The 24,012-nt window shown below is 43.1% G+C and overlaps 1 protein-coding gene across 1 annotated transcript in view; it reads right to left on the bottom strand.

Moving 5' to 3' along the window:
• LOC122813987 (protein spinster homolog 1-like) overlaps positions 1–24,012 on the bottom strand; it is a 329,320-nt gene that overhangs the window by 68,667 nt on the left and 236,641 nt on the right. Inside the window, exon 11 of the mRNA XM_044086558.1 lies at positions 20,167–20,265. Within this exon, the coding sequence (XP_043942493.1) occupies positions 20,167–20,265 (99 nt within the window). The remainder of the gene's footprint in view (positions 1–20,166; positions 20,266–24,012) is intronic.

Raw genomic sequence — 24,012 nt, 5'->3', positions numbered from 1 at the left:
GCTGGTAACTCGGCACATAAAAAATGCACTACGAAACATTAGCGGACCAAAGTTCCGCTGTGGCGACCCCTAACCAGGATAAGCCGTTGTTTGAGGGTATGTTGTCTGATGAAGCAATGTTGATCATCGCGAAAGCGCTCATTTATCTACAATAAAAGCTTTGGATTTTATTCATTTGGATTGGCAGCATTTATTCCAGCTACCTTCAAGCTTTCAGTGTGTTTTTCATCTTACTTTACTTGTATTTATCTCGCTTTGGGTGTGTTTGGATACATATAAAATCTACTTATCTACTACTCACCTAGTTCTGACAGCAGAAATGTGTTTAGTCATGGTAAAACATACAAGTCCAAAACCATTAAATATAGTTCTATGAGACTCAAGTTTGTTTTTAATTGGTTTTCATGGTATGTATTTAGGAATTCTTACATTTCACTGCAATGTTGTGCTATGCTTATGAATTCTGCATGGTGGAAACATGTAGCAGTTCTAAACGCAACAGGTAAGAGCCCACAGCTTATACACATTTTCTTTACAGGTTCATAGGTAGGTACTAGGCTATCTGCCCGAGGGCATTTATAAGCCTAGCCAGAGTGTGTCGGCTTTCATTGCCCCATTGATTAATTAACTGAGCCTCTGTCAAGCAGAGCCAATTAAGTGATCCCAGGGGTGTATTTTCTGTTACCCATCCACTCGTCAAGGTTTCTTTTGAAGAGTGTTACTTAGGGGCTTTGCCTAATGTAGTTAGGAATTTTGTTCCAAAGCATGGGGAGTCTCTGTGACAGGAATCTATCCCTCCAGCATGTTCTATTTATTGTTGTGGCGAGGTTTAGCTCATGAGAGAGCATGGCTCGCAGTGACTTGGATTTCTTTAGGTGGAGCATATCCATGGCTTTGTAAATCAGGCAGAGATCACCGCTAAGTAAGCGATATGCCACTGAGTACAGCCGGAGTTTTTTCAGTCGTGCTGCATAGGACATATTTTTGAGGCCTGTAATCCTCTTGGTGAGGTACTTTTGCGGTCTTTCCAGCTGTTGGAATTGTCTTGTGAGGTACATCCCAAATGGGGCATTGTACTCTATGATGGGTCTGATGAGTCACGAGTAGAGGGGCACTAAAACCTCTATTTCTAGACGTGAACCCTTTAGTAATTAGATGGGCCACATAGAAGGATTTCCTATCTACTTTTGCAATATGATTGTCAAAGGAGAGATTAATATCAACCTGGGTCCCCAGATCTCTTATTACCTCTTCTGTGTTAAGGGGGCTGCCATCTATGTGGTAATTCGAGGGTGTTTTGTTTTTCCCAAACAGGATGACTATGCATTTTTTGGCATTTAGCTTGAGGCCATGACTTTGACACCAGGTATCCATCTCAGTAAGGCCCTTTTGGAGGATGTCCATGTCAGCCGGAGAGTCAATTATGGCTCCCAGTTTGCAGTCATCGGCGAACTTGGTTAGCCACAGTCCTCCTGTGTTTGCCTGTACTTCTGAGAAGTATATGCTAAACAGTAGGGGTCCCAGAACCGGGCCTTGCGGGGCACAACTTGTGACTGGTTTAGAGTCGGACCTGGAGCCCACTATTCTTACCGTGTAAGTTCTGTCTGTAAGCCAGTTGGCAACCCATCTCGTGATGTAGGGGGTTATGTTCAGGCTGGTAAGTTTTTCTGTAATACCAGAGTGGGGAATGGTGTTGAAAGCCTTGGCGAGGTCAATGTAGTCTCTGTGAACCACCTTTCCCTCATCTAAGGCCTTGGTGACTGTCTCGAAGAAGTCAACCAGGTTTAGTAGGCATGATCTGCCCTTAACAAAGCCGAACTGGGTTGGGTCAGATGTTTGGAGGTTTCCAATGTCTTTGTTAATAAGTTCCATGATGATGCACTCCATAGCCTTGCAGACCAGGCTAGTCAGGCTTATGGGGCGATAGCTATCAGGGTCAGTTGTGGCCCCTCCTTTGTGGAGCGGAATAACCGTTGCTGTGCACCATTCTATGGACACGCAGCCTGTGGAGAGGCTGAGGTTGAACAGCGTGTTTAGGTGGGGGGTTAGTTTGTTCTGTAGTTCATGCAAGACGCAGCCTGGGACACCATCTGGCCCCATTGATGCTGTGCTTTTGACTTTTGAAAGGGCTGTTTTCACCTGTGCGTCTGTGATTTCTGGGACACTACACTTTTCCAGTATTGTTGTGGGCTCTTTTGGGGATGAGTGGGGGGTGACGTTTGCACTGAATCGATCTGCCAGGATGTTGGTAATATCAGTAGGTTCAGCACATTTTATGCTATTTTGCACTAGCTCAGTGCATATCTGTGAGTTGTCACTTAGATTCTTAACATAGCTAAAGAAAGCTTTTTGGTTCTTTTGAATCCTTGGCTATTTTCTTTCGAAGTTAGCCTTGGATGATTTTGTGAGGGACCTTAGTTTCTTACTGATATTGATCATGGATGCCTTTCCTTCTTGGGATTTGCTTTTTTTTTTTTAACTAGTTTCCTCCTTCTGTTGTATAGCCTGTTTATGACAGGGGTCCACCACACTGGTTTCCTTTTCTTAGAGGAGCGAGTCTTGGTTTTGCTAGGGATGGCACGATCCATGCATCCTTGTAGGTGCTCATAGAGTGCATTTGTAAAGGTTTCTGCATCTTGGGCAGCGTTATCCTTTAGCTTGGGGGCTGTGAAACTTACCGCCTCTGTCTTAAGTAAGGTGAGGTTTGCTTTAGAAAAGTTTTTTACTGTGGTTTCCTTAGTTGGGGGTGGTGGTGGGGTGTGGACATCCAGAATGATTAGTTTATGGTCTGATCTAACCAGCAAGAGGTTGACCTCCAGTGTGGAACACCTACCACCCATGTTGGTGATGACCAGGTTCAATATGTTTTCACCTCTGGTGTGGGAGTTTACCAGCTGATTCAGGGCATTTGAGTTGATGAATTCCAGGAAGCGCTGGGCCTGGGAGCTTGTACTGGATTAGTTTTCCCAGTTAATGGAAGAGTAATTGAAATCACCCAATATTACGTGGAGAGCTTAATCAAGCAAGCATACACAAGACATTAAATGCTCACCCAGTCACTATCGTGTAATCCTGGCAATCAATTGATCTGATTTTTTTTTTTTTTTGCTTCGGAGTCTCATAGAAAGTACAGTTGTGTACACTTACCCACGTACCATAAATGTAGATGTTCGAGTGTATTCACTGTTGCAGTTATCACATTTGGTTATCTCTGCCAGGGTAGCCCTTGGCCAGCCCAAATACCAGAGGCTTAGTATTTCTGTGTCGGTTGCTGTCACTTGAGGACTGACGTCAGTAGTATCAAATAAGGCAGCTGATGCCATTACATCAGTTTTTCTCGCCCTAACCTGTCAGGAGCCCCCAGAGTAGGAGGACAGCTTCTGGCCACCAGTGGAAAATAAATACCAAAATGTCCCTTGTAAGGAAAGGAAGAGAATAAGGGGGGATGGAGGGAGGGTAACCTGGACTGCAACAGTGAATACACTTGAACATCTACATTTATGGTAAGTGTACACAACTGTACTATGTTCTTCGTGTTTCACTGTTGCAGTCATCACATTTGGGTAGATTCCCAAAGCTGTGGAAATGGGTGAAGGCAGTCAAGGAAACTAGGGGCTGGCTAGGATGTCCTGCAAGACTGCAGAGGCAAACCCTGCCCTGGATTTAGAGAAGAGAGGCAGGTGGTAATGCTTGGTAAAAGTGTGAACAGATGTCCAGGTAGCAGCCTCAAGGATGTCCCTGGTGGGGACTCCTCTTAGGAAAGCTGCAGAGGCGGAGACTGCACTGGTGGAGTGTACCTGACCCCCTTGGGGGGAGGCTTTCCATGTTATTTGTAGCAGAAATAAATGCAGTGTGCTATCCATTTGGAAATGGTTTGCTTGGAGATGGCTTTGCCTTCTGCCCTTGTAGCAAAGCTAACCAGCAATTGATCAGACTTTCTGAAGGATCTAGTCCTGTCCAGATAGAATCGGAGCTGTCTGTGCACATCTAGAGAGTGAAGAATCCTTCCCCCTTGTTCTGGGGATTAGGAAAGAAGGTGGGTAGATGAATGGATTGGTTGAGAGCCACACTGGACACCTCACTGGGCTTGAAGGATGGGTTAGTTCTGAGGAACACCCTGTCTGCATGGAAGATGATGAAGGGTTCCATAGCCATGAGTGCTTGCAGCTCAGAGACTCTTCTGGCTGAAGTGATGGCCAAAAGGAATATGGTCTTCCAGGAGAGAAATTTTAGCTCTGCAGAAGAAGCTGGTTTGAAAGGGGGTAGGGTGAGCTTATCCAACACAGAGTTAAGGTCCCAAGCTGGCGTTGGTGTCCTTCTGGGGGGGGGGGGGCTCAAGTTGCTAGCCCCACTGAGGAACTGTTTAATCAAAGGATGTGAGACCAGGGGCTGCTCAGTGGGAAAATGAGCAGAAATATCAGAGGCATGAATTTTTGTACAGGAGAGAGAGCACTGCATAGTAGGTCAGCTAAGTAATCCAGGATGAGAGGGAGGGAGGGAGGGCTGTGGCGTATTGGCTCCCTTAGCCTGGATCCATGTGCAGAACCTTTTCCATTTATCTGCATAAGACTTTCTGGTGCTAGGACATCTGGCCTCATGGATAACATCCAGAACCTGTTTACTTAGAATGGCAGATTGGTTCGTGGTTAAGGAATAAGCCAAGTTGCCAAACTGAGTGTCTGCAATTTGGGATGCAAGAATTCCCCTTCTCTCTGGGTAAGGAGGTTTGGAATCTGAAGAAGATGCCATGGAGGCAGTGGGGAGAGACTGCGCAGCAAGGGGTACCAATAATGTCGTGGCCAGTCTGGAGCTATAAGAATGATCCTTGGTTTTTCCTCCCTTATTTTGAGCAGTACCCTGGGAATGAGAGGTAGGGGAGGAAAGGTATAGACCGATAGATTGACCCAGGGGAAGGACAGGGCATCCACTTTCCAAGCCATGCAGTGATGCTCCCTGTTGCAGAATTTTCTGAGCTGATGGATGGTGTGGGAGGCAAAGAGGTCGACCTTCACGGTTCCCCATTTATGAGTTATTAGGGTGAAGGTACTTCTGTTAAGTTGCCACTCGTGTGGGTCCAGAAGGTTTCTGCTTAATTGGTCTGCCAGAGAGTTGAGAGAGCCTGGTAGGAATTGTGCTAACAGGTGTAGTTGCATGGAAGAGGCTGTGAGCCAAAGTGTCATGGCCAGCCTCCAAAGAGGGTAAGAGTGAGTCCCTCCCTGCCTGTTGATGTACCACATCACAGTTGTGTTGTCTGTTTTGATCAGGAGAACCCCTGGAGAGAGAAGGGGTTTGAAAGCTATCAAGGCATGCTGCACAGTCATCATCTCTTTTTGATTGATGTGCAGAGGGATTTCCTGAGGGCTTCATTGGACCTGTATGCAACTGCTGTCCAGTTGTGTACCCCAAGCATAGTCTAATGCATTTGTGGTGATGGTCTGGGTGGTGGGGGTGGGGAGAAGGACAGTCCTTTGTTGTGGGAGCATGTTGTTGCCCACCAAATAAATTCCTTTCTGAGGCAAGGAATTATAGGTATAAGAGTTTCCAGGTCTTGAGAGTGTTGACACCAAAGGGACTTTAGGTACCAATGAAGTTTCCTCATATGCAGTCTGGCATATGGAATGAGTAGTATGCAAGATGCCATGACACCTAGATCTCGCAGGATCTTCCTTGCAGATAGCTAGGGCCTGGTGGCTAGATGAGCGAAGTAGGCTGCCAGGAAAATTTGTTTCTCTGGTATAAGGAATGCCATCTGGGATGCTGTGTCCAGACTTGCTCTCAGGAAGATTATCCTTTGGGTGGGCACCTGTTTGGATTTCTTTTTGTTGACTGTGTAACCTAGGGAGGTTAGTAGTGTCTTTACAAAGGCCAGGTGCTTGAGCAGCTTTTCCTGGCTGTCTGCCTGAATAAGGCAGTCGTCTAAGTATGGGTAAATTTAAATATTTCTTTGTCTGCAAAATGCAATGGCCGGAGCCAGACATTTTGTAAAAACTCTGGGAGCAGTAAATAACCCAAAGGGAAGCACAGAGAACTGAAAGTGGTGAGATCCTACCCTGAAGCGGAGATATTTCCTGCATGATTCCCTGTTAAGAATGTGGAGGTAGGCCTCTTTTAGATCTAGGGTGGCTAGCCAAGCGTCCTTGGAGAGCATGGGTAGCAGCTGCAGGAGGGTGAGCATTTTGGATTTTGGGATTACCAGGAAGGTGTTTAGAATTGATAGATCGAGGATGGCACACCAGGTGCACTCTTTACTGGACACCAGAAAAAATCTGGAGTAGAAGCCTTGGCCCATCTGTTCTGCAGGAACGTGCTCTACTGCTCTCATAGAGAGAAGGGAAACGATTTGCGTTTGAGTCTCTACCCACTGATTTGGTGGTAGATCTGGGAAACCTTTTGGGGTTGGAAGGGCATGGAAGGAAATTTTGTATCCCTGAGACACAATGTTCAGAACCCATTGGTCCTTGGTTATGGTAGCCCAGGTGCTTGAGTGAAATGAGAGTTTTCCTCCTAGGGGTAAGTGAAGGTGGGCAGGGGGGGGGGTGAGTCATTGTGAGTTCTTACCATAAGGGGTGGCTTAGAACTCCCTGGTTTTGAAGTGCAGGTAGTCAACTGCTTAGATCTCTGCATCCCCTGGGGCTGCTGTCTGGGTGGTCTGTTTCCACAGGGCTTAGGCTGGGCTGGTTTACTCGGAGCAGGAAAGGACCAATGCTTGGATGGACAATGCCTGCTGAACCTAGGGGGCTGGACTTATAAGAAATCTTTAACTGTTTGCATAGATTTTGCTTTTTCTTCCATCTTTTTTAAGACCTCTTCTGCCTTAGTGCCAAACAAGTTATCTTTGTGCAAGGGAGCATTCAACAATTTAGATATGACATGGTTTGGCAGGGGTTGTTCCTTAAGCCATGCATGTCTTCTAATGACAGATCCAGTGACTTCTGCCCTGCAAGAAGCTTCTAGGTCATCAAAACCACAGTGCAAAGTATGCTTAGTTACTTGGCTTGCAGAATGCATTAAGTCTTGTAAATCTTTAGATTCTGTCCAAGCAGAAAGGGAAGACATTTTTTGTTTAAGGAGTTCCAGGGTATGCTGCTGAAATTTCAGCATATGGAACTGACAATTTAGTGCCCTGATAGCAAGAGTAGCTGAGGTGTACACTTTTTTACTCAATCTGTCCAATGCTCAGGAATCCCTGTCTGAGGGTGTGGGATTCTTAGCAGAGGTTGCTTTAATCCCTTGAGAAATTACCTCAGGGTCAGCCGCTGGATTATTAAAAATATATTTGTGTGTGTCAGGGACTCTATAGTGCCTGCCTGGTTTTCTGGGAGCAGAAGGTAGGCCATCAGGAGTCAAGCTGGATTCAAGGAAAACATCATCCACAACATCCAGGACTGGGGGGGATGGCCAAGGGTCTGTGTAGCGGAAGATCTAAGAATTCCCCAAGTCTCTTTTTAGACTGAGGGTAGTCCTGACTCTCCCATTGGAAATGTTCCCTTAAAGTATGCAGGGTTTCCTCAAAGGAAAAATACTCTGGGAAGAGGCTGAAGGAATGGAGTCCTCTGCAACAGAATCCTCATAAGTGGAGAGGAGTTGCAGGTCTTCATAGTCAGATGCATCAGATTCATCTGACTCTTAAGACAAAACTACAGGGGACAGATCTCTTTTCCTTTTTGAGGGGGTAGCTCAGCTTCCCCTGATCAGCATGATAAGGTTTTCCGCCATTTTAAGCATTTGAGACTGAGGCAAGGTAGCAGGCACCTGAGAGTAGGTCATCGGTTTCTTGGGTGTGGTTCAAACCCTGGGCCTAAGAAACTCGGTAGTTTTTGAAAGAACGGTAGTCCTGAAAGAAGATGTCGGTTTGTGTCGAGATTCAGTAGTGCGAAGGACTTCCTTGGAAGCAGGTGCCTGCTCAGTGGCTCCGGACCCATCCAAGGTAGAGATGACCGCAGGATCCTTAGTCGAAGAAGAGTTTTGTGGCAAACTAGACTCCGAAAGGGTCTTGGTAGCGGCCTGTGAATAAACAGAAGCGGGCATCAGGAGCTGCGAAAGCACCTCACTGAGTACCGGGGGACTGACGACTAGCTTAACGGAAGCGTCGTCAGTAGGTTTGGACCTGTGTGGTCCGTCTCTGTCTTTATCTTTATGTTTTTTTTCGAACGATCTGCTATCAGATGGCTTACCGAAGCCATATCGGAATTCGAAGACTGTAAACAAAAATATCTGGCTACAATAAGGGCCCGAAGACAGATAGTTCTGGCATTGAACAAAGCACAGAAGCGACAATGGGGAACATCGTGGTCTGGGCCTAAACAAGTGATGCAGTAAGAGTGGAAGTCTCAGTGTGTTATTTGCTTTCCACAGGCGAGACAATTGTTAAGTTTTTCTGGCATCTGTTAGTGCAATAAAAAAGGCTCCCCAATGGGGTACTTAGCTTTAGAAGACTTCAGTTCAGAGACGAAAACTCAGGTTGCGGCTGACCGGCACTCATGCAAAAGTACAGTTGTGTACACTTACCATAAATGTAGATGTTCGAATGTATTCACTGTTGCAGTCACTACATTTGGGTAATCTGCTGGCAGGTTGCCCTTAGTCAGCCTGATTAACAAAGTCTTGGGTCCTGCGTCAGTTGCTGTCCCTTCTTCCGTGACGTCAGGTCGTCAGGAGTATAAAACATGCAGCCGACACCATTACATCAGTTTTTCTTGCCCCAGATGTCAGGTGCCCCCCTAATGGGAAGCAAATAAGCACAAAAACACAAAAGTATACCTCCAACCAAAAGCAAATACACCAAAAAGGCTTTTAAGCATAGTAAAGGAAAGTAGAGGTATAGCCAGAAAACCTAGGGTGCTGGAGGGAGGGTAACCAGGACTGCAACAGTGAATACACTCGAACATCTACATTTATGGTAAGTGTACACAACTGTGCTATGTTCTTCATGTTTCACTGTTGCAGTCATTATATTTGGGCAGATTCCCAAAGCTATGGTTGGGAGGAGGAGTTTATACAGCATTAGGGCCAGCTATAAGGCCCTGCAAAACAACAGTGGCAAAGCCAGCTCTGGATTTAGAGAAAATTGGTAAATGATAATGCTTGGTGAAAGTATGCACAGAACTCCAGGTAGCAGCTTCTAGGATATCCCTGGTAGGAACACCTCTGATAAAGGCTGTAGATGCAGCCCTGGTGGAGTGAGACCTGATCCCCTGGGGGATAGGTTTTCCATGGTGCTTATAGCAGAAATGAATGCAATGGCTTATCCATTTAGAAATGGTGTGTTTTGAAATATCCCTCCCCTCTGCTCCTGCAGCAAATGCTACCAGCAGTTGTTCAGATTTTCTTCGAGATTTAGTCCTTACCAAGTAGAATCTAAGTTGTCTGTGCACATCCAAGGAATGTGGAACCCGTTCCCCATTGTTCTGTGGATTGAAAAAGAAGGTGGCAAATGAATGGACTGATTAAGAGCCACACTGGAAACCACCTTGGGCATAAAGGATGGATTGGTCCTGAGAGATACCCTGTCCGCATGAAAGATGATGAAAGGCTCCACTGCCATAAGGGCCTGTAATTTGGATATCCTTCTAGCTGAGGTGATTGCTAAAAGGAAGGCTGTTTTCCAAGAAAGAAATTTTAAGTCTGCAGTAGCAGCTGGCTCGAAAGGATGTAGAGTGAGTTTCTCCAAAACAAAGTTATAGTCGCAGACAGGGGTAGGAGCTCTCCTGGGTTGTCTCAAGTTTTTTACCCCTCTGAGATACTGCTTGAGCAGAGGATGAGAGAAGAGGGGTAGTTCTGTGTTATAGTGAGCTGAAATAGCTGAGGCGTGGATTTTAATGGAGGAAAAAGACAGGCCCTTGTGAAGCATCTCAGTTAAGTATTGCAAAATCTGAGGTAAATTGGGCGCTGCTGTGCTCATCCCTAAAGATTGGTTCCAGGCACACAATCTTTTCCATTTGTCAGCATAAGATTTTCTAGTACTAGATCTCCTTGCTTCCAAGATGATATCCATCACAGGTTTGCTGAGGGATGATAAGGATGAATTTAAGTGATTAGCCAGGCTGCAAGGTTTAATGTTGGAAGCTGAGGGTGCAGAATTTGGTTCTCCTGCTGAGACAGCAGGAAAGGGGTCTGAGGCAGGTGCCATGGAGATATTTGCGACACACTGAGCAGGAGGGGGTACCAGTGTTGGCGCAGCCAGTCTGGAGCAATTAAAATCATCCTTGGTTTGTCCTATTTGACTTTTAGTAGAACTTTGGAGAGCAGAGGTAGAGGAGGAAAGGCATAGACTGATCGTTTTTTCCAGCTGAAGGACAGATCATCCACTTTCCAGGCTTGTTTGTGGGGGGTCCTTGTGCAAAACTTGTCCAACTGGTAGTTCTGGGGGAAGGCAAATAGATCTATGTCTGGGTTCCCCCATTCGCTTGTCAATATGTTGAAAATCCGTGGTTCCAGTTTCCACTTGTGTGGGTCCATGAGGTTTCTGCTTAGTCCATCTGCCAGTGTATTCAATTTTCCTGGCAGGAATTGAGCTTGTAAGTGCACTTGGTAGCTCAAAGCTGTGTTCCACAATGCCATGGCTAATCTGCAGAGGGGGTAGGAATGTGTACCCCCCTGCTTGTTTATGTACCGCATAACCGTTGTGTTGTCCGTCTTTACCATTAGTTGTCCTGGAAGCATGTAGTCCTTGAAGGCTGTCAAAGCATTCTGTACAGCTAACATTTCTTTTTGATTGATATGTAGGTGCATTTGATTTGGGTTCCATTTGCCCTGAATGCACTTCCCTGCCAGATGAGCCCCCCATGCATAGTCTGATGCATCTGTAGTTAGGGTTTGGGCGGCAGGGAGTAGTGTGAATGGTAGTCTCTTGTTTTGGTGGCAGGCCACTGCCCACCATAGGAAGTCCAGGCATGGGCAAGGTATGATAGTGATCATTGTTTTCAGGCTGTGACAATGTTGACTCCATAGACTTTTTAGATACCACTGTAGTTTCCTCATATGCAATCTTGCATATGGAATTAGAAGAATGCAGGAGGCCATGAACCCCAAAGCTTGCAGTATTTGTCTTGCAGATAGCAGGGTTTTTGTGGCCACTTATTTGAAGTAAGTTACCAAATGAATTTGCTTCTCTGATGTGAGGAAAGCCATCTGGGCAGTTGCATTCAAGCTTGCACCCAGGAATGTAATCTGTTGACGGGGTACCAGTTGTGATTTCTTTTCATTTATGGTGTACCCCAGACAAGTTAGAACCATTTTTACAAATGCCAGATGATTTAAAAGAATGCCCTGGTTTTCTGCCTGAATTAGACAATTGTCCAGGTATGGATATATTTGAATATTTCTTTGCCTGCAAAATGCAATCACCGGAGCTAGGCATTTTGGGAATACCCTGGGCGCAGTAGACACGCCAAACGGCAGTGCAGAGAACTGATAATGCAAGTAGCCTGCTTTGAAGCGAAGTATCTTCTGCAAAATTTCCTGATTGGGATGTGCAGGTGTGCCTCTTTTAAATCTAAAGTTGCCAACCAGGCGTTTTTCCCCTAGCATAGGAAGTAACTGGTGAAGAGTCAGCATCTTGAATTTTGGAATCTCCAGAAAGGTGTTTGGAGTAGACAGGTCCAGGACTGGACGCCATGATTTGTCTTTTCTGAGTACCAGAAAAAGCCTGGAATAGATACCTTGTCCCTTTTCCTCTTCTGGTACCAGTTGAATAGCCTCCATGCTTAAGAGGGAAAGTACTTGTTTTTGAGCCTCTGCCCACTGATTTGGGGGCAGGTTTGGCCACACGTTTGGTGATGGCAACATGTGGAAATGAAATCTGTATCCCTGAGACACTATATTTAAAACCCATTTGTCCTGGGTTATGAGTTCCCAGTTCTTTGCATGAAGAGCAATCTTTCCCCACAAAAGGGCAGTTAAAAGCTAAGTGCTTGGGAATTTTAAAAGGAAGTCATTGAGACGGTTTACTATAGGGGGGTGTCTTGCTATTTCCAGATTTGGAAGTGAAGACCCCCCACTGCTTAGTTCTGAGAGTCTCCTGCGACTGAAACCTGGGGTTTTTGCTGTGTCTGGGTTTGGCTTGAGAGGATCTGGAAGGGGCTGGAAAGGACCGATTCTTAGTAGGCCAGTTCCTACTAAATCTTGGCAGTTGCACTTGTAAAAAATCTTAACAGTTTGCATAGATTTAGCTTTATCTTCCATCTTTTTAAGAACGTCTTCAGCCTTATTGCCAAACAGGTGGTCTTGATTTAAAGGAGCATCCAACAATTTAGCTTTAACATGATCAGGTAAAGATTGCTCCTTAAGCCAAGCATAAGCACAGACCCAGTAACAGCAGCCCTGCAAGAAGTCTCTAAAGAATCAAAACCACATTGCAAACTATGTTTTCCAACTTGTTCAGCAGAATGTATTAAATCCTGTAAATCTTTATCTTCCGCACAGTCAGGAATCAACATAATTTTCTGTTTAAGCAATCCAATAATACGTTGTTGATATTTTAACATATGCAATTGGCAGTTTAAAGCTCTGATTGCCAAGGTTGCAGAAGTATAAGCCTTTTTACCCCATCTATCTAGCACCCTGGAGTCCCTATCAGAAGGGGTAGGATTTTTAGAAGTAGAAGCCTTAATGCCCTTGGGCCCCTGAGAAATGGTTTCTGGATCTGCAACAGGATTTTTGAAAAGGAACTTGTGGGATTCGGGAACCCTGTAGTGTAATGTCAGGTTTACTAGGAGCCGGAGGCAGGGAATCAGGGGCCAAACTGGATTCCGAGAACACAACAAAAACAATGTCTAGTACAGGAGGTATAGCCAAAGGCCTATGCTGAGGAAGAAGGAAATCCCTAAGCCTCTTTTTTGAATCAGAAAATTCCTGGCTTTCCCAGTGGAAATGCTCCCTTAAAGTATGTAAGGTTTCCCCAAAAGAAAAATCCTCTGGAGGAAAAGCAGAGGGGATGGAATCCTCTGCATCAGAATCCTCATAAGTAGGTACGGACAAATCCAGGTCATTAAAAGAGTCAGAATAAACAGAATCCTGATCAGAAGATTCATAATCAAGCTCAGTCCTAGGCCTCTTAGGGGGAGGGGGGGGGGTTTGACTACCCCTGATTAGAGTAATTACATCTTCAGCCATTTTTATCATTTGTTTTTAGGCATAGGGGCCTGAACATGTGGCCTGGGCATCAGTTTTTTAGACATGGATCGAGATTTAGGCCTTAGTAATGAAGGCGGTGTCGATTTAATATGCAAGTCTGTAGGCCTGAATATACCCTCAGAAGCCGGTGCCTGCATAACGGCTCTGGACCCATCCAAGGTAGAGACAACCACGGGTTCCATAGGTGAAGTATTTCGCGGCATACCTGACTCCGAATGGGTCTCAGTAGAGGCCTGAGAATCAGAAGTAGAGGGTATCAGGGGCTGCAAAAGCACCTCACTGAGTACCGCCGAACTGGCGACTGGCTTAGGAGAAGTGTCGTCGGCAGTTTTGGACCTCGGTGGCCTGTCTCTGTCTTTATCTTTGCGTTTTTTCGGAATCCCAGTAGTCGGATGGCTAACCGACGACATTTCTGGATAATTAAACCGAGAACCGAAATATTTTGAGGCAAAAATGTACCGACGACGGATAGTGCGTTGATTAAATAAAGCACGAAACTGACAGCAAGGTACGTCATGGTCTGGACCTAGACAAGGAATACAGTACGAATGAAAGTCTTTATGATATATTTGCTTTCCACAAGTAATGCAATTATTAACTTTTACTGACATCGGTAAGGAGCAAGAAAAAGTTTCCCCAACGGGGTACTTAAAGCAGTTGAAGACTTCAGTTCTGAAACTCGAAAATGACAATTTCAGGAGTCTGCCGACCAGCACTTGCAAACTGCTTCTGCTTCAGGCACCGCACAGCAAGAAAGACTAAGTAATGGCGTCGGCTGCATGTTTTATACCCCTGACGACCTGACGTCATGGAAGAAGGGACAGCAACTGACGCAGGACCCAAGACTTTGTTAATCAGGCCGACTGAGGGCAACCTGCCAGCAGATTACCCAAATGTAATGACTGCAACAGTGAAACACGAAGAACATCTGCTTCTGCTTTGGGCTCCACAGCAAGAAAGATGGATTTAATTGTGTCGGCTGCCTTACTTTATACTACTGATGACCTGACGTCAGTCCTCAAGCGACAGTAACCAACGCAGAAATACTAAGCCTCTGGTATTCGGGCTGGCCGAGGGCTACCCTGGCAGGGATAACCCAAATGTGATGACTGGAACAGTGAAACACGAAGAACATCTATATTTATTTTTGAGACCTAGTGAGGAACGACACTTCTCAAACAGTCCAAAATAAAACATTGAGACACCGGAGAGTGTAGAAGCTACAAATAAACCAAGAAAACACTGCCCTATCTGAGGCGTGTTTTACTGGTTTATTTGTAACTTCTCAAACAATGCTCTGAGCAAAAGTGGAGTTTGTTTGCATACCCAATCCTGCATCAACAGGGAGATGGGGTTTATCTGGAACTTTCTTCAGAAACACGTTCATGACCCCAAAGAGACTAACAAGACTGATTTCAAGAAAATTTTTCTTTAATGCCTGATCTGCGAACAGCACATTCCTATTCCTCTGACCACGATTCGTGAGATGGAAAAGAAACTCCTTAAGGTGCATACCATTCAACTCGACAATCTTTTTCTAATGGAATTTATGAAGAGGAAAGAGGTCTCCAGGAGGTTGAGACTTTATAAGATTCCTTTTGGTATCCAAAATGGTTCAGTTGAACACAAACTTGTTTGACATGTTCAATAAATGTGAACTTGGGTTTTTGAATTTATTATAGATTTCAATGCAACAAGCACCAATGACTTTTATGGAAGATATTATTGCACTCAACAGCAAAAGTTTAAACAAATTATTTGATTTTCACAGCCACAATTACAATAGCGTTTTTAAATGTATTAGTGAGCGCACCGACACAATGATTAAAACCAAACAAAGGAAATTATTGAGTGACGACCGAGATTATTGTGAAAGGAAAGTTTATCCTTTCAAGGAATGCAAAAACGGTCCCTCTGAGGCTACAGAAGATTTTGTCCCCCTGACTTTCTTTAACTTGGATAGCAAAAATTTTAAGAGACCCAATGTTTTTAATAACTTTGTTGATCAGTGCGATTCGCCCAACAGACAAACCCTTTAACCCCAATCGACCCCTCCAGGAGGTCCGACAGGTTAAAAAACAAGGGCTCCAGGCAAGGCTCCCAGAAATTCAACCAGAGTTTTTTTTTCCTCACCAACAGAGCATAGAAGACCAGTATATGATGGGGACAGGGAAGGAAGTGGTAAACCACATACATGAAGGAAAAATAATATTATCAGCCTTAACAATTTCACTGTATTTAATTATAGTTACCTGACTCTTGAGGATGCTAATTTTTCTTTGTTTCAGAAGGGTTTTAAATTCGTACCTTCCAACAAAATGAATATTATTGACACTATTTTGGACTTAGTTTTTATCAGTGATGCATGGTGCAAAGAAGATGGTTCCAAGTTCTGAAGCAGCATTATACTGTTCCTTTAAAAAGAACAGTCTTTCAAACCCCCCCCCCCCAATGAAACTACTTATCATTTTGAGAAGGCCTGTAAATGAGACCTGTATGCCCTCTCAAGGGATAAAAGGAGATGGTTTTCCAACCTGAGTAAGGAAGAGCATACTGTGTTAGAAAGTCTAACCAAAGACAAACCTCTAAGAGTCTTGAAGCCTGATAAAGGGGGTGGGGTGGTTATAGTTGACCAGACTGACTATTGTAATAAAATTTTTGAATTACTGCAGGATGAATCTAAATATTCCTCTATTTCAAATAATGAAATAAATAAAGCTTATCAGAAGATAGACTTGTTTCAGAAGACGCTTTAACATAGGGGGTGATTAGTCCTGAAAGTAAAGAATTCTTAACACTTCAACACCCATTAATTCCGACAGTGTTTGGTATTCCCAATATACACAAGATAGTGGTTGATCTTCCTTACAGACTTAGTATCTACACAAAGTTCAAAGATCTATCCTTTAGTTGTCTTTATAAACATGAAACTTAAGGAGGCCTTGAGCAACATTCCACAGAGTGGTTTCTAATGATGTTTTAACTGATCAGTGTTTTGTCATGACAGTCGCCACTGACCTTTTTACTAACATTCCCCATGACCAGATACTATTCTTTCTCGACACAGTTATAGATTTCACTACAGGGAGATTAAGTTTCTAGTGGAGCTTATGGATATAGTTCTACAGAATAACTTTTTGAAGGCAAATTTTACAAACAGATCAATGTTGGTCTTTTTTACTGTAGGTACCTGGATGACATTTTTATCATCTGGCAGAAGGAGAAAGATGTGTTTGAACAATTTTTACTTTATATTTCTGACTCTAACTTCCTTATGTTTTAACTCCAGATACTGGAAAACACAACAGGAAACAATTTTATAAGGAAAGTTCACTGCATCTATCCTTAATGCAAGACATCCTCCTGGGAATTGTACAGATTTGCCAAGAAAAGGAATAACTATTTCTGAACTCAATAGCTAGAACAACACAGAGTATAACACTGGTGCAAGTCAGAATTCATAGCACCAAAAGGCGACCTTTCTTTCTTTAAGGGTTCATGGCACCTACAGATGGTATTTTTACTGCCATTCATGGATCATTCTACCCATGGACTGCAGCTGTAGTGGCTGGACAGAGGTCATGATATACAGAGGCAGTCCCTTCTCATATTGACAATGCATAGCACCCAGAGAATGCCTCTCCTTGGATAAAAGGCACATAGCTTTAATGTTAATGAGTTAGCTATAGTGATGTGAATGCCACTTTACAAGTTCTAGAGAATTAAGTTTGATATACATCATTATATTACATTGTGCAAGATTGAAAGCACTCCTGCCAGAAGTGAAGAAACATATTTTCAGAAGTGGAATACTATAGTTCCTTTTAAGAATTTCTGAATGCATATACCACATGCCTGCATGTGATTGTTTTATTTACTTAATTTCCATTTGTTAACCTCTAAATAAGCTGGTTAATTGACCCTTGCTTCTGGGTGCTGTGGTTTCCTCCCACATTCCAAAGATATGCAGTAGGTGGCCATAGGGTGTGTGGGTGTGTGTGTGTCTGTGTGTGTCTGTGTGTGTCTGTGTGTGTGTGTGTGTGTGTGTGTGTGTGTGTGTGTGTGTGTGTGTGTGTGTGTGTGTCTGAAATGGAAGAATTACTGAGACAGAGCTAGCTACCTGGTAGTGTAAACCTTGGCTCTAGATGATTGTCACTGTTGGAAGTGACATCCCAACTCCATGTGCAAAAAATGAGATAAAGGGTTATAGTGATGGATGGCTGTGGATAACCAAGTTGTGCTAGAAAGTAGATGCCAGGAAAATAAAACCGCTGTGATCCTACAAAAGAACTGGTGTTGTGTTTATGTCTTCAGCATTTACGGATGCACAAAAGCGATATGATCAAGTTGAAAAGATACTGTTAGAAGTGTAGCATGGATGCAATAAATTCCATGAATATGACTATGGTAAAGATGTTCAGATGGAATGACGCAAGAAAATGCTGACCAATATACTCAGAAACTGTTTGTATAGGGAAACTCTAAGACTGCAGTGGATGTTAAAATAATTGCAGATGTATGGTCTGAAAGTGGCATCTCACAGACCAGGAGGGGAATTAAACATAACTATGTTAACTAGTTAACTAAGGAATACTTACTAGAGTTGCACAAGGAATACTAGCATAACTAGTTCCACATTATTCATGGAGTCAAGTAGGTACAAATTTTATTCTGATTCAAAAAAGCCATGCATTTCACAAATATGGATTATTCCAACATCCCCAAAACATTCAAACCGACAGAAATACACGCAAGTACAAAGCCTGCTATTGCTATATCAAAACCCTCCAAGGCAATACCCAGATTTGCTCTGTTATTGCACAATGGCTCCTCCTATACTGAGCCAACAGATATAGCCAACATACTGGCCGACAGATTCAGTGCCAACTTTACCCCCCCCCCCCAAGGGCCCTATCAAAATACCAGAAGAAAGCCTGGGGCCCACCATTTCTGCAGCACAGGTAAAAGTTGCACTGTCTAAAGCCAAGAAAACAGTGTCCATGGGACCCGATAATACCCCTGGCTGCATCCCACATGAGCTACAAAACAAACTGGCACCACTGTCCAGTTCAATCACAGCCTTACCTCAGGCTATGTCCCTAATGAAAGGTGCATTGCTACAGTTATCCCACTCCATAAAGGGGGAGCAACTACAGACCCTGGTAACTAACGCCCCATTAGCTGACAAGTCTGGTATGCAAAGCTATGGAACGCATCATCATGGACTTGCTTAACAAAGATATAGGCAATCTCCAAACTCGACCCCACAGAGTTTGGCTTTGTCAATGGGAAATCCTGCCTGCTGAACTTGGTTGACTTTGAGGCAGTCAACAAGACTGTATGAGGGTAAGGTAGTGCATACAGCCTACCTCGACCTGGCCAAGTCCTTTGATACCATTCCCCACTCAGGTATCATTGATAAACTCACCAAACTAGGCATCAATACTTACATCACTAGGTGGGTTGCAAATCGGCTCACAGACAGGACCCACAGAGTGAAAGTTGCAGAATCCAAGTCAGACTGTAGATCAGTCACGAGTGGAGTCCCACAGGGCTCAGTCCTGGGCCTTCTCCTGTTTGGCATCTACTTCTCAGAAGTCCAGGCCAACACAGAAGGACTCTGGCTGACAAAGTTTGCTGATGACTGCAAGTTAGGAGTCATTATCAACACCCCAAGTGATGCAGAAATCCTACAAAAGGGCCTCTCTGAAACCAGTGACTGATCTCGGAACTATGCCCTGAATCTTAATGCCAAAAAATGCGCCATCATCCCCTTTGGAAAAAAAAATCAGTCCCTATGAATTACCATGTTGATGGGAGACAACTGAACACTGAAGGGGTCATAACAGATCTGGGCACCCAGGTCGACAGCCACCTCACCTTCGACTACCACAGTGCCACTTTGGTCAGAAAGTCCTTCTACATGGTACATCTTATAACCAAAGGTTTCACATACAGGAAGAAAGAGGTCATCATCCCTCTCTACTCATCCATCATTAGACCACATCAAATATAACACCCAGTTTGGCAAGTACCTGACCAGACACCTACAACAGCAGGAGAGGCCACAAAAGTACCTCACAAAAAGGATCCTAGGCCTTAAATACATGTCCTACACAGACAGACTCAAGAAACGTCAGCTGTTCTCAGTCTCTTATCGTCTACTTAGAGGCGATCTCTGCTTGACTTACAAAGCCATGTCCAACCCAGCCGTACTTGAAATGCTACACCTAAAGAAATCCCAATTCCCCCCGCGCCACACGCTCCAGAGATTACAATTTTATTACCACAATTAACAGAACATGCTGGAGGGACAGATTCATCTCTCAAAGACTGCCCATACTCCAGAATAAGCTTCCCATTCATGTCAAGCAGAGCATCTTGCTGGCCCTCTTCAAGAGAAATCTTGACGAGTGGATGGACAACAGGGATCACTCCATTTGCCCTACTGGATACGGGCACTGTGAGCTAACATCAGGTGGCATGGTGCCTGGGCAATTTTTTGGGGCTAGGCTTGTAAAGGCTCCAGGGCCATTAGCCTAGTACACACCTATGAAGTGTGATTAGTACATCATGGTAACGTTCTTGAGACTGGGACTACCTGATGCTGACATCTTAGAAAAGCTCCAATACAAAAGTCAGGAATTCAGAAGACTTCAGTGCGATTGGGAATTCAAACATAACATCCACTCCACTATCCTCAATCTAATGAGGAAGTAGAATAAATAATCACACCATGAAAATGTTTATAATAAATAGCTGCAGCAAAAACTCTAAGGACTGTCATCTCACAGTCCTAGAATAGTTAAATAATCTGTTACACTAGCCCAGTATCTCTTCGGCTCAACTGTCATTAACATCTACAGGCAGACAGTTAATTAATGTGACATCCTTAATTGCCAGCAGGCTGGACCACAACTTCCTAAGGCAGAGAGTTTGAAGAAAAAAATTAAGCTCAAGTTAATCTTTTCACTTAAACAAGAAAAACAGTTTTTTGCATTTCTTGTTCAGCTGAAGACATTTTTCACTTACCACACCAATGATATAGGGGCTCCCAGCATCTCCCAGTAAGTGGCTTAGAACGATCTGCAGGGCAGAGGCAGTGGCTCGACGTGTTGGGATGACGACATACTGTGGAAAAATGAACAGAGTATTTAGGGTACAGGAATGAAAGAACCATCAAATTATCAGTGGGTACAAACACTGACTCTGATTTCTTGAACCTTGCAGAGCTTATAAACCCCATTAGTAAACAGCGCTTAAAGTTTACCTATGATTGTCTTCCCCTTTTAGGTTACTGTTACAAAAATGTACCTAATACAACCAGTAGTAATATCACGGTGTTACTACCTCAATTGCCAATTTTGTTTCTGGTGAAAACCCTAATGTAAAATGTTTTTCACTCAGAATTGTACATTTTTAAGAACTTGCCAATGCATTTTTGAATTAGAGGAAAAAATGACTAAAATATTTTAAGAAAAAAAACATAGGCAGGGTAATTCTGATTCTAATCCCATACAAACCATCATAAGCAAATTACTTTAAATAAACTGCATCTCCCTAAGACACAAGATAATCTGGTGCACAAAATGTAGAGTAAATGTGTATGCCAAAAGACGAAAAAAGTCAAAGTGATATATACAGAGCAGTGATATCTGAAAACTCTACAAACCTTCAACACTTACGATGTTTACAGTTCATTACAGATAAATAGCTCTGCGGGGTACTCTTCCATGAGTTACACGCAGATGTTAAAGAGAAAATATGAAAATGCTGATGTCAGCAGATCGTGTTCATGAAAACAATCTCATATAATAGCAATGTCCATCCAAAATAAATTAGGCAAAATGGGTTTCTCATTACCAAAACTTGCCAGTAGCAGCGATGTGAGATATACGCATCAATTAAATAACTGGGGGGGGGGGGGGGTTACTCAGCATGAAGTCTACTCCCATTCATTTTTAATTTCATCTGAATCATTATTTTTTTCACCCAAACCACTTACTGAAATATTCTGACTAGATTCACTGCCAAAATTGTATCAGGACTCTGTACTGTTATTTTAGATAGGCTAACAGGAAAACAGATTTGACGGTAAAGCTTACAACTTCCTTGCCTTCAAGAGGCTTGAGTGCCATGACATCCTGCTGATATTGTTACTTCTCATACATGTAACAAGACTATTTCTGAAGGAAGCTAAATATACACTTCGGACTATGAGGGGGAAGTTTATTCCTTTATCTTGCGAGGTACTGTCACTTTTTCTTGTTTTACTGATATTTAAATTTAGTAGTGGGTCCCAGATCTGGGATTGGATCCCCCTGCAGTGTGCCTCAGGCATAGCCACTCAAGCACAACTAATCCAAAATGGCCCTACTATCCAGGCAATGGATATGCCAAGAAACCTTTAAGATACAGAATATAAATGCCAATTCCTGTAGCCTTTCTCAATAGCTCAAGTTTTCCAACCAATGATTTTTCTAATAAAGCATTACTGCACCTCTGCAAGTTGTTTCAAGTTGTTTGTTCAAAGGCAATCAAATGCAATGCTTGTATTCGACAAAGGGCCAGATCCGGAGTAACTACACATATATTTTAGACTTAGATGGACTAACAGATACATTTTTCTAACTAAGGAAAACAGACATTTGCCAAAGTTTAAAAAGTCACCTAGTACTGTCCCTAGATACTTACTGGAAGAGCAATTATTTGGCCATTAATTTTGCAATAAGAGTTCACTGTCCTTTCTATCAAATCTTACGGCGTTAACTAACACTGTCACAGCACAGGGGAGCACACTGCCTACACAGTCCCTATTGCATTACCTGTGCAGGCAGCATTACAATATCACACACACTGCACCGCAGTGCACTGACAGGGCTTAATCAGAGGTATTAAATGTAATTCTGGTACTCAATGCATCATATTCCATAGTGTGATTAAGTTAAACAAATGTGCTAAAACACATTTATTTGAGAAGCTAAAGCAAACTACTGTTTCATGTTCTACATTAAATATTTTAATAGATTTTATCTGCTTTGTATAACAGCCATCCACAAAGCAGACTCAGCCACCACCACGTGAAGTGTTTCACACGTCATTAGCCGCAGTGCTGAGGGTGATAGAGCATTAAAAACAAGATCATTAATACTGCAACTAGCACACACTTTGCATACACCATCTTGGATAATGTTAGTAGAATCTTTTCTAGTTCGCAGCCATCAGTATACTTGGTTATCCAGAGTCCATGTTTCTCTTTCGTATCTGCGAAGAAGAATCGGCTCCTTATTGAAATGTCAGCACTTAAAATGCCAAGTGCCAAAAAGCCACAAAAAAATGAAAACCTGGTCGCTTTTCTCCCTTAACCTTCTTTTTGCAAGGGAGGCGAGCTCCACTGCACCCCCATGTGAAAGTCAAGCCCTGCACACCCCCTAACTTTGTACATACTAACTAAGAGATCATCATACCTCAGAGAACAGGGAATATTCTGAGAAATTACATCAGTTAGTATATGAAAGTCCGATCTTTCGGTCATTAAGTCAATACATTTTGGGACTCACTCTTGTGGGTCCCAACATTTTAAATGGTTATCAGAAGAACCTGAAAACAGAAGCAACACCAATACAGAGCCCTTAAAACACCTTTGTTAATTCCTGCTGGGATGGGCACAACCACCTCTCACCCTGGATTTTGTCCTGCTGTGTTAGCACCGTTTCACAGTCACTCACTGAACTACATACAAGTTCCTAGGTAAATACTACCAGTCTTAGGCCCAGGGAGAAACGCTCCAGACACGTCTTTGTGACGTGGGAGGAAACTGGAGCAACCGGAGGAAACCCACACAAATACAGGGAGGATATGCAGACTCCACACAGAAGGCACCCCAGCCAAGAATCGAACCAGAGAACCTCTTGCTGTGAGGCAACAACGCTACCACTGCGCCATCCTTGCCTAGCCAATAACCTTGCTACAAGCCTAGCCAATAACCAAAGGTCAGAATCAAACCCTGTACAATGTATATATCAGGTAAGACTTTAAGTATTACATAAATCCCAAGTTATGGCAACACACTGAAGCAGCATTTAAGTTTGATGCCCCTGAGCTCTTGATTCACCCATTTAATTCTCAGTTGGAATATCTTCTTTGGAATCAGCATGTCATGACTATGTATCCATGTGTTTTCACTAGTATTTGCAGTTTATTCCCACATCCCAAAGACATGCCAATAGGACCCTGGCAATACTCTAAATTGCTGTAGATATGTGCGTGTGTGTGTGTGTGTGTGTGTGTGTGTGTGTGTGTGTGTGTGTGTGTGTGTGTGTGTGTGTATATATATATATACATATATATATATATATATATATATATATATATATATATATATATATGTATATATATATATATATATCTCCATCTCTATATCTATCCATAGATATATATATATATATATATATATATATATATATATATATATATATATATATATATATATATATATAGATAAAATCTAAATTTAATTTGTACAAGCGTTTTGAATGTCTATATCACTTTTATTCCTATTTGTAATCGTAGTTTGTTTTCAGTATTTTATTATACAAATGTTTACTATTGTGTATTTGAATGATTCAGTGTGGAGCTTTTCTCCCCAGGCCTCCGCTGGAAATGGATCTATAGCCAGTCAGAACTTCCTGGTAAACAAATGTGAAATAAATAAAATAAATATATGTTTAGAGAGGGAGAGTGAGCTAATCTATATTATATGTATTTCTATATACTGTGTCAAAGAAATGAGTTTTAAGTGAGTGTTTTCAGTGGTTTGTAATTCAACAATGGAGCCCTGGAGCCTTTATAAGCCCCTAGCCCATAGAAGTGCCCTGG

This window comes from Protopterus annectens, chromosome 10.part0 (assembly GCF_019279795.1).
Source record: "Protopterus annectens isolate FY-2018-M chromosome 10.part0, PAN1.0, whole genome shotgun sequence".
NCBI lineage: Eukaryota > Metazoa > Chordata > Ceratodontiformes > Protopteridae > Protopterus > Protopterus annectens.
The sequence above is the reverse complement of the archived record's forward strand: the minus strand, read 5'-3'. Positions and strand labels throughout refer to the sequence as shown.